The sequence below is a fragment of the Lepisma saccharinum genome, chromosome 3 (assembly GCF_977018435.1).
Source record: "Lepisma saccharinum chromosome 3, izLepSacc3.1, whole genome shotgun sequence".
Lineage (NCBI taxonomy): Eukaryota > Metazoa > Arthropoda > Insecta > Zygentoma > Lepismatidae > Lepisma > Lepisma saccharinum.
In genome coordinates this window covers 100,159,810-100,172,053 of record NC_139231.1, presented here as the reverse complement: position 1 = coordinate 100,172,053, position 12,244 = coordinate 100,159,810, and the positions used below count along the sequence as shown (strand labels likewise).

General features: G+C 37.0%; 1 protein-coding gene across 1 annotated transcript in view; it reads right to left on the bottom strand.

Moving 5' to 3' along the window:
* Positions 1-12,244, bottom strand: part of LOC145985248 (CD9 antigen-like) — a 179,329-nt gene that overhangs the window by 22,093 nt on the left and 144,992 nt on the right. The window contains exon 2 of the mRNA XM_083119024.1: positions 7,969-8,163. Within this exon, the coding sequence (XP_082975150.1) occupies positions 7,969-8,163 (195 nt within the window). The remainder of the gene's footprint in view (positions 1-7,968; positions 8,164-12,244) is intronic.

Below are 12,244 nucleotides of genomic sequence, written 5' to 3'. Positions count from 1 at the left end.
GAACTGCCAATATTACTTGAAGATCTTAACCTGGAACTGAGACAGAACATGTGGTTTCAGCAGGATGGATGTCCAGCACACTATTCGAGAGCAGCACGTGAAGTACTCGACCGTGACTTCAATGGCCGATGGATCGGCAGAGCTGGTCCTGTAAATTGGCCTGCAAGATCACCAGATCTTACTTCACCAGATTTATTTTTGTGGGGCTACCTAAAAGATAAAGTGTATCGAGAATTGCTAACTACTCGTGAAAATATGATAGAGCGAATCCAAAACGCTTGTGCCATAATTGAACCAGAGGTACTTTTGAGTTGTGTACATTTCATTCGATGCACGGATCAATAAATGTATTGAAGTTGAAGGTCACCGTTTTGAACACTTAATGTAATTGAGAAGTGAATGTAGTTTACTAGCCATCGAGATATCTAGAGCTAAGAATTGTCGAGTAATTTTGTATTTTCAAAATAAATTTATTTGTTTTACAACAATTTCAAGTCCTGGAACAAAAATGTTCTATTTTTTAATTTAAATGAATTGCGAAATGAATACATTGGTTTTAAAGTGTAAACAATCAAGAAATGAAAATTTGTCGATTATAGTGCCATCTATCACGAATCGAAAAAAATGTTTCAGACAAAACTTATGTATTTTTTCCCGTAAAATCCGAATCTGTAATAAAAAATAGGGGTTTCTATTTGAAATTTCAAAGTTGCCCCCCGCCCCACCTACAAGAGGGGGAGGGGGTGTTCTTTTGTTGCACCACTAAACTTCCCCCTCCAAACTATCAACTTTTTATTTGGAACATTTTTTTGTAGGATGATTTTTTTTTTCAAGATATTCAAATGATTCAGGTTAAAAAAATCACCCAGTATAATATGGGGGATGAGATTGTTTAAACTGGTTGATAGATTTGAAAACCTGCTCCCCCACTCCAAAATAAGTTCCGACGTCCCTGCCCATTTTTAGCCCTAAGTTCTGAATTTCAGTCGTTGAACAAGAAATCGTAAGATATTTCATCATGGCAGAGAAAATGGTATCATTAACACACTGTCTGTTCAAGGGTGGTATTGTTTATTTGATACCTACTTTATTAAGTTAATGTTGCTTTTCTGAAGCTCGAAAAGCTACAATCTTTCGCCGCTCCCTACCGTTGTGATTTGGACGTTTAGAGTTCTGGCACACTATGAGGCAGAGAGGAACTCAAAATGAAGACCCTTCAGCAGCTGCTTCCAATGGTTTAAACATTCAAAATTGCCTTTACGGACTTTATAAGCATAGGCGGAGTTCTGGATGGGCCAGGGGGAGGGGGGCCTGGTCTCCCAATTTAAAAAAGACTAAAAAATAACACATGATTAACTTCAGTTACTACATTTTGTTATGAAGCCATACCGCAAATCTTGATGATGGCATGTACGGTCTTAGACGATTTGATTGATGTGTACAGTTTGAAGAAAGAAAAACGTAAAATGACTTTGTGTTGAGTCAACAGTTATTGCTGAGGCATCAAAAGAACTTTTCAATTTAATTTTTCCAAAATTTCTGAAGCTTACTATTGTACCGTAACTTTTTTTTAAAGAAATACGAGTATTGTACCGTGCGTCCATTTCGATCTGCAGCCGAGAGATCGGGAGAAACGTGGCGGGCGGCGCTGACGGAGGTGCCAGACATTTGCGGCCTGTAATGCCCGCATATTTTTATGGACATATGCAGACATTTATATAAATATTGCAAAACTAGCACTAACCTGTGTTATAAGAGTTGTTCAAAGTGATGTCCACCTACATTCACACATTCCTGGCATCGTTTGATGAAATTTTGATTCACACGCAAAAGTTCTTCTTCCGTAATTCTTCCTAGTTCTGCCCTTATATTGTCTTTTAGTTCGTCGATGCTATGAGGGTTATTTCGGTAGACTCTATTTTTCAAGGTTCCCCACAAATAATAGTCACATACGGTAATATCTGGCGAACGTGAAGGCCATAAACCTCTTGAAATTATTCTGTAATCAAACACCTCCCTTAGAGCGTCCAAAGAATCAGCGGCGGTATGGGATGTGGCCGAATCTTGTTGAAAATACCCATATTGTCTCTCATTATCTGATAACAACTGAAAAAACGGCGCGAGTATTTGTATGTGGTACCTCTCTGAATTTATTGTGTCTTCAAAAAATATAGGCCCTATTATTCTTTTGGCACTTACAGCACACCACACACCAATTTTTGCATCGTGTAACGGAACTTCGTGTATTATTCGGGGATTTTCAGTGCTCCAGTATCTATTGTTCTGTGAACAAACATGACCACGCAAGTGAAACCATGCCTCATCCGAAAAAAATATTAACTGTGGATCAACAATACCATCTACAATATTCTGCAAAACCCAATTACAGAAATTTACTCTACTTACGTTGTCAGGGGGCCGTAATTCTTGCACTATAGAAACTCTGTACGGTTTTAATTTTAGTAGCTTAGTGGCTGTATGTGCTGATGATTTTGACACGCCCATCTCCTGTGAAACACGGCGTAGAGGTTTGTTTGGAGAACGTTCTAACGCTGCACCAATTTCATCGAGTTTTGCTTCGGTTAGAATCCGTCGTTTTTGCTTAGGTGTTTTAAAATTTAACGATCCAGTTTCTCGTAATTTAAGGACAAGACGTCTAACCGTATCTCTATGTGGAGGTGAAACGCCTGGGAATTTCTGTACAAATTGCCTACACACGTCTCGACACGAGTCTGTTTTCACGTAAGTGTCATACATAAAAATTCTTTGTTCTAACGTGAACCTTGCGGCTGGCATTCCAATCGTCTGACTGACACAACACACATACACACTGCAATAACACAAACAAGTAACGGCAAGTAACCAAGAATAACACTCTTACGCACAGTACGAAATTAACACGCTCTTGGTTTACATCTGCCTGCCACTATATTCACAGCTCTGTAGTCGCGAAGGAACAAAAAACTTGAGCTAGGAGATTTCGGATTGCAAGGAAGCTCACGAACACCATTAGCTTTTAACGGTTCGTCTGCAGCGTAATCTTGATACAGTGTTGCACATTCGAAACCTCCAAACGATCCCCATCGACACAAAACTCTTTCAAGGATATAAACTTAAGCAGGACGTTACTGGTCAAAACTATGATTAAAATGTATTACAGAGTATTATCTGTGGCTCTTAATATAATTTCTAAACCGTATTTATTTGTGTATATAAGGGTGGAACTTGGAAGAATTAAAGAAGAACTTTTGCGTGTTATAACACAGGTTAGTGCTCGTTTTGCAAGATGTCCACAAAAATAAGCGGGCATTACAGGCCTCAAATGTCGGCATCTCCGTCAGCGCCGCCCGCCACGTTTCTCCCGATCTCTCGGCTGCAGATCGAAATGGACGCACTGTATCAATAAAAAATCAATGGAATGCAAAATGCAATTATCGTACTGTTTTGCTTCTTTTTAAACTGATAACCAATATACTAATTAATATTTGTTTACTTAAGCAAGGATATTTAACATTTTCAAATATAAAAAGGCCTAAAACTTAGTGTTTTAAGTTTTTTGTTTTTTTAAATTCCCGGGGAAGGCCTCCGGACTCATTATAAACTAGGTGATATTCAATAACCCTCAGGTATGTACATCATATGCTTCTTCAAGAGTCTGCATCCCCCCCCCCACCCAATGCAAAAGGTCAAACTCCGCCCATGTTTATAAGCTTTGTGGCTTGCGGCAAATCAAGTGTTATCTTCGTAATCGAATTGGTAACGAGAGGTTGAGTGCTCTATCTATTCTGTGCTTTTAGAAAGAGCTTGCAAAATCTTTGGATTTAAAAGCAAACTATCTTATCGTAGTTTATTCATTTTCTCATTTTAGCAAAAAAGTACTCGCACTCTAAATAGCGTTACATGTAGCATTTATATGCACAGGGTGATTCAAAAGTCGTCATACATAGCATAAGTGCATTCTTGAAACATATTCTAAGATCTCTGTCAAGGGCGAAGAGCTGTTTTTATAGTTATAGAATCAAGGTAAAGTAAATTGTAAGCTTAAATGTAACCCTACTTCAAATAATAAAAAAAAGACACTGCACGCAGTGCAAGCTGAGTGAGTCAAACACATTGACAACAACGGTAGTCATATTGAAAATGTGTAACCACAAAACTGCTTTATATTCTATGGGTGTGATATTGTTTCACTCAATAATGGCTTAGGAAAAGAAAAACAATCTAATTTTTACATGTTTTTACATAAAAATTCGTGCCTAAAAGCACTACTTTTGCATATGATTGATCAAAATGCAACATCTCTTTGGATCTGACTGTAAAATATGTCACTGATAAAATTATATATACCGTAGTAAAGTATTAAGTAATTACCTTTTAGCCGGTATTAGTTAGCCCCCGAGAGTTTGACTCCGAAATCTGTAACCCCCCCCCCCCCCTCCCACTTATTTCAGGCTGGCGCCGTCATTGGTGGTCATCAAGGCAAACTACATTTTTCTAAATACAATTGTTTGTTAAGGACTCCTTTCGACTCTACGAGCGACGAAAATTATCATTTTAAAATTCTGTATGTATCCAATGAAGCAGAATAGATTCACGGCTTGCAAAAGAGTTTATTTTGTCTGTTGAATAACGTAGAAATAAGCGAAAGTACGTCATGTAAAAATTACCATCTGAGATGCCAGGGTGGCATGGGTGGAATTCTCCAAATTATATACATCACCATCCATCCATATATTGATTATTCAATTTGATCCTTTTGCATTAAATAAATAGTTTATAAGTTTAGTAAAAAGGTTTTCACATGCGATCGTCCCACCGTAAAAATGACCGTGACAGTTTTTTTTTAACAAAGGTATTAACAGATATTATTTAACTAACCATTCATTAATGTAACTTTAATGATTCCAATTTCAAAAATATATTTATGGTGTACTGCAATTCATAAACGTTATCTTTATGCAAGATCAGTGTTCGAAGTGGTGGAGAACGCGGAGGATGCTATCCCCCAGTTAAGAGAATCTTCATAAAACATTCACCCAGCTAGGATAGTTTGCATAGGCATTCACTCACATACTGCATTATCTCCATGTTGATCCATACAAGTATCCCCTATCTATCCCCAAACTCGATCAAGCATCCCTCCATGCAGCTAGGAATTTCCACTTCGAGCACTGTACAAGAAAAACTATTAAAATTTAAATTTGATTTTTTTTCTTAAATATATCTTAATGCTGTTCTGTAAGCCTATACGTAAATAACATGTATAGATGTGTACCTATGTTTAATATTCAAAGCGGTTATCGACGTCATATTTATTGTCTCACAGCACAGAGACAAAATAAATGCGCATGCGTTCACTTAAACGAACAGTTATTTTTTGTAAATTAATCTGCAACAGTCTACCTGGAATGTCAAGTTTAACTTACTTACTTACTTAGTCGATCCTCTTCTACCGTCAGGTGTAGAGGTTTTGCAAAGAGCTCTCCATCCTTCTCGGTCTCTGGCTAACATTTTTGCCCTGTTGGTATCCGATCCTCTTCTCCTCAAAACTTCTTCCATCCAGCCGTCCCAGGTCTGCCTTGGTCTTCCCTTTGGTCTCTTTCCATCTACTTTAGCTTGCCATATCTTTTTAGGTATCCTTTCTTCACTCATTCTGTGAACATGACCAAACCACCTCAACTGCGACGCTTCTATTTGTTGTTGTAAAGGTTGGGTCTTAAGGCTCATTCGAATTGTCTGATTCCTTACTCTATCTCGTTTTGTTTTTCCTTCTATTCTTCTTAGGTATCTCATTTCAGTTGCTTGAAGTTTGCTAGAATAATTAGTTGTTAGTGGCCATGATTCACACCCGTAAATTAGTGTAGGTGCATACGTTGTTTTGTAAACTGTCAACTTTGTTTTCTTCGTAATTTCCTTTTTATTTATGAAGTTTCTATTTAGAGCATGATATAATCTTCCTGCTGCAGCAATTCTATTATTTACTTCTTCATCTATTTTCCCACTGCTGCTTATTATAGACCCTAAATACTTGAACTTTGTTACTTGTTCCAAGTTCTCGCCTTCTATCTTAATGGTATGAGTTCTATGTTTTCTACTTATTATCATTGTTTTTGTTTTACTGGTGTTAATTCTCATATTTGCCTTTTGTAGTTCTCTGTTCCATACATCTAAATTATATTGTAAGTCCTTTTCAGTTTTAGCAAATAAAACGAGATCGTCTGCAAAAGCTAGTTCTGATATTTGTACAGGTCTCATGAGCCAATTCCCAACAGTAAAGGGTTTAATCTTTCTTTTGCAAATTTTTGTAATTTCATCAATTAAAATTATGAACAGAAGTGGACTTAAAATGCAGCCTTGTCTTACTCCAGTTGATGTATAAAATTCATCAGATTTTATGTTACTTGTACGGATGTAGTTACAACAGTTATTGTAAAAGCTCTGTATGCTAGCGATCAGGTTATCATTCACTTTTCTTCTTTGCAGCACTTCCCATAATTTAATCCAAGGTACCCTGTCAAATGCCTTTTCCAAATCTATGAAACACATATGAATTTCTTTATTATATTCTATCACTTTTCCTGATATTTGTCTTAGTGTAAAAATTAAGTCCTGGCAGCTTCGATTTGGTCTAAATCCACTTTGGCTTTCTTCTAGTTGGTGTTCAATTTCTTGCCTGAGCCTGTATTCCAATATTCTTGCATAGATTTTACCTGGGACACTCAACAATGAAATTCCTCTGTGATTTGAACATAATCGGTTGTCTCCTTTTTTGAATATTGGTGTGATCACTGCAATTCTCCAGTCTTTTGGTGTCTTTTTGTATTTCCAAGCGAGGTTAATAGTATGGAGTAATAATTTCTTTCCTGTACTTCCCATATATTTAACCATTTCTGGTGTAATCCTGTCATGACCTGCAGCTTTACCGATTTTTACCTTTTTTATGGCATTATTAAGTTCTTCTTCCTTAATTGTGTCATCTTCTTCCAATATAACTTCTAGAGTTGTTTCATCAGCTTGTTCCTCCATATTTGTACCTTCTAACAATTCCATAAAATATTCCTTCAACCTATTCATAACTTCTGTTTCTTCTGTTAACATTTTCCCATTTTTATCTTTGATGAATTTCAGTGGACATTCTTTATATTTCCTCATATTTTTTAACACTTTATAAAACAGTTTCTTGTTTTCTTTATAATTATTTTCCATAAATTTACCAAATTCTTCCCATGCTTCTTTCTTTGCAAGAATGACCATTTCTTTAGTACGTTGTTTTTCCAATTTGTATTTTTGGTAGTCTTCTTTGTCTTTTGTTGTTAAATATTTATGCCATGCTTGTTTCTTTTGTTTTACTTGTTCTCTTACTTCCTCTGTCCACCATGGGGTCCTCTTCTTCTTTATTCCTATTCTGTATGTGCCACATACTTCCTTTGTTACATCTAGCACTATTTTCTTGAAATTCATCCAACTTTCTTCCAAATCTATTGTATCCCTTCCTGTCCCTAGCTTTTCTATTTTATCCTTGACTTTCTCTTTATAGATATCCTGATATTTCTTCTCCTTCAACTTATAACTTTTGAGGGATTCTGACACATGCTTTTTCTTTGTCTTAAGATTCTTTTTTTTTAACTTGTGTTACTAATTTCATTGTAAGAAGATAGTGGTCACTGCCAATTTCCGGGCCTCTCCAAACTCTTGCATCTCTTACATATTTCATTTGGTCTCTGTTTATGATTATGTAGTCGATTATTGATTTTTCGTTCTTAGAGGGTTCAGCTCTTGTATATAGGTGTATATGTCAAGTTTTAACGATAGAATATTATAAGATTTACAATAACTTCTAACAGTATAATTGCAGGGTTTATAAAACAATGTATAATTATCGAAATCATTCAAACATGCATATTTATAGTAATTAATATTGAGGCACCACATAATGCCATCCTGCATCATATTCACAACAATACTTACTGAGAAAAGTAGACATTGTGACTCAACGAACGCCCCACAGAAACCGAGGAATCCTACAATGACCATAAGAATTCCAGCTCCGAGTAGAATGTAGATCCCTGTGTAGTAGCTCGTTTCGTCTTGTGCCAGGCTCACATAGAATGTTGTGTCTGTCAGCAACCATATCGAAATTCCAAGAACGGCCAAACCTGCGAGCTGAAAGAGAAGAAACAGAATTATAAAACAAGTCAGACATGTATGTAGGGCTAATACTATTATACATGAAAAAAGAAACAGTCGTAAGGGTTGGACTGTAAACATGTGGAAATACTTGCCAGAATAATTAAAATTATCTATTTCACAGTATTAATAATGCATCCATGCCACGAAATATGAGGTATTCTGACTGGCAAGTGTTTGTTGTTTTCTTCTCATTTTATGCATGTTATCACGCCAATATATTACTATTCTTCCTTGTATGTTAATTAATATACTCTCTCCGGCAAGATGACTTATCACAAATCATTTTCTATTCTGGGCTTTGAAAACAATGCTAAACTTGATAGTAGTCTATTTTCCTTCAGTTAGAACCAGAAACGTTCTTATTTTGCACTTTCCGGCCTATTTTTTTGTTTTTAGGTTATTTTTAGTAGTTTTTGCCGTTTTAATTGCATTTTTAATCATTCTTGAAGTTTCATTTTTCTCCTTCCTAGTTGTTTCATGAATTTTAAATGCATTTGGGAGCATAACTTACACATTTAAATTCCCTAACATGGCGTTTTTAACAAGTACGCCATTAATCATACATATGGCCAATGCAAAGGCACAATTAACTGAAATTTTTGGAAGAATTTTGTGGAATTAATTGCGGTAAATTTGCATATCTTCCAGCAAACTTAAAAAAAAAATAGTTTGGGTGAAGCCAACTTTGAGTTTCCCTTGTTGGCCACTATATCGCTTTGATCTGTGATTTTAAAGTAAAATTAGTCACAAAAAATTATATAATTTGATGCACATGAAACAAAACTGTATTTTCAAATGCTGACCGACTAGTCTTTCGAGCAAGGCCCACACTGAAAGGAGGTGAATGACTTGCACAGAAAAATCTTGCGGAGTATTTTATGTAACCTTGAAGTAAAAATATAGAAAACTAGCACTTAATTGCTTTTTTCCCTTTGCATCGATAGTTAAACCACCAAACAACACATTTTATCAAATTATTCAACAAGTCTCTTGTAATTTACGAAAAAAATAAGCTTTTATTTAAAAGACGAAAATTATTTTTAGGTCATTTTTTTAAATTTTTCGGGTAATTTTTTTAATAATTTTAAGGTAATCCTATGGGTATTTTTTTTAGATTTTTTAGGTCATCAACTTCCGAACCCTACTGTAATATACAAGGGATTCCTTATAGTTTATACAATAAAACATCAAAACATCAAAGTGATAACAAGAAAATATGGCATTATACAAAATATTCACATGTACCAAAAAGTGACACTCTATCCAAACAAGTTAAAACTGCACCACAATTTCATACAGCGCGACCCAACTTCCTTTTGCATGTAGAGCCAGCCAATAAACTACTTGACCATGGTCGCGAACCATACACTAAAGATAATAACTCAATAAAAATTAGGAGTTTCATAAGTAAGTACTAAGGCAGGCAGGCCACGTAAATGATCCTGGCTGACTGGATGTGATTTTATGTATAATTCTTGTTTTTCATAGTGCTTACTTAAACAAATGAAGAGCACACGCCTCTTTTGAGCTTAGATAGTATTGATTGCGCCAAAAAATATAAGTATGTCTCAAACAGCTCTGAGCGATACAGCGTCTGGATACCATACCGTGACGATTTCTGTAGATGGAAGCTCTGTGGCAATAGGCGACGACTTTGAGGGGAGCAAGACATTTTGCTCAAACATCTCCTCCCCCCTCAATTCACTAAGAGGAACAGGAAATGTTCATCTTGCTCCCTGCCCCATGGGGTAAATTGTTCAGTCAAGTTCAAAAATAGCTAGGAGTGAATTGACAATCACGATTTTCTTTCATTTTTCTTATGCACCCCGTACGTTGCATTGAATAGTCTTGCATTGGCGATGTTGAAGAGTGTGGTCTCTTTTTTGGTGACAAATTGGTTTCACTGCTTGAACCTCATATCACGCAAAACATTGATTGAATATGGTGGTGGATAATTTGGGCATTCGTATCCCCCTTCTATATACAACTTTAGGCCAAGTTATGTAAGACGGTCACTTACATTTAATATATTTTATTACGTTTTGAATGCGTCTTTCCCATTTTGTGGCCCTTTTCAGAGTTCACTCCCTAAATCTGACCCTGTTAATCCGCCACTGTAAAAAACCACAAACGTTCTTGTTGCCGTAACCAGACTTGTGCAAATACACTTGCGGCTGTCGCTGAGCGGAATAAGTTTATGCAACTTTCCCTTTGGGAGATCACTTTCAGAACAAGGAGCATTGAAAGTAAAAGTTGGAAGCAGTCGAAACACTTCCTCTGTTTAGTTCGGGCATCAGGAAAAGTTCCACTTTCGCCCGTCTGGGTTGAAGCATCTGCTTTACAAACGATGACCTTGATTGCCTTCGGGTGAAGACTCGGCAGCCGTCTTCCCCCCCCCCCTCCCCCTCCTTACCCCCAATAGTGACTAAATCAACATCCAAACTGTGTTGAGGTTGTGTGACCTTCCTAGGGTTACGAGAGTTCGGCGCATCGGCAGGGAAGTGTCCGTCTTACCCTACAGCTTTTTATAATTTTATTTTAGTGTTTTTTTTAAATTTATTTCCATCCACTTGATCATCCAAGTTCACATTGCACCATGATATGGGATAGGTAGGGAAGTGAAGTTTTCGTTTTAACGATAACACCGAAAAGTTGAGGAAAGCAAAATAAAGTGTTTACAATGTATTTGGGTAGGTAAAGGAGGCAAGTTTTCTGTGTTTCGGAACCGCGAAATAACGCGAATTATGCCATTTTTTCAGAATAACACCGAATTTTGGAATTTAACGCGAAAAACGCCGCGAAATATGCATTATAAACTTGGGATAATACTTATTTAAAAAAGAACTACCTGAAGCGCTATTAGATCAGATCTGTTATTTGTAGTGTAGCTGGTGACAGTTCGATTCACAAGATATTGTCACGTCTCATTTATTGCAGTTTAGTGCAGACATGACTGACAGTGTTCTTAACCTAGTCCTGAAATAGAAATCGCTCGGGGGGATCTTCCCAGGAGGGAAATTTCTTAGGAACAGAACATTTTTCAGGGAGAAGCACCTGTTGTGTTTCGGATGGAAAGGGAGGGGGGGCGTGTATGTGTGTACACAAGACGGTATTTTGACGTCGATGAGACATTTTTGGCATTGTTATGGAAATGTGATGTGCATGATTGTGTTAAAAAACATTGGGTGTTATCATTCAATAAACATTTCATATTTAGTGTCTGAAGAGATTAAATAGTTTTCCAACTGGAAGAAATTTGGTCATTTATTACAAAGGTAAGCAATATTTTTTTTTGGTCATTAAACCTAAAATTTGTCTCAATTTTCCAGAACTAAAACAATGTGAAAAACTTAAGCATAGAAGGAATAGTAAAAACGCGAAAAATAACTCCGAATTGCAGTAAAAACTAACATCGAAATTTAGGGAAAAATAAAACGAAAACTTAACGTCACTAGGGATAGGTTCATAACATTAATGTCTAAATTTGATTGACTGATTTGATTTATTTTACTTCGCGTTTCTGCCAGTTATGGCTAATTGCGAAGATAAGGATGAAAGGCGTTGAGATGAAGTAGATGAAGGGACGATCACAAACTTATGGACGACACAGAAGTTCCATAGAGGATTATACTGGCCATGGGTCCATACGCCAGAGCCTCGCTAGTCTGCAGGTTGTACGTACTGGGTGAGTCTGTTGAAAGAGGCCCCGTGAAAAATGTGCTCCTTGCATGTAGGCAACCCTGGTACACCGAAGAGAAGAGCGGGGTAGAGAACAGTCCAGGATATCGGAGCCAAGCAGTTTAGACAACTTGTCATAGAGGGGGGCTGAAAAGAAAGTGTCCAGTACCAGTAGTGACCTTGAAGCAGGCAGCGTGCAGGTCAGTTGAGCGACGAGGAAAGTTGTGTGTGTGTGTGTGGTTCGGTGTGTCAGCATGGTGTTAACGGTGCAGCAGCGTATCTTTGTTGTCGAGACGATTGCACGCCTCGGTTCTTGGAAACAGTGTGCAGATTTGTTTACGACGGAGTTTGCGGTGAATGGAGTTCCAGCGAAGGC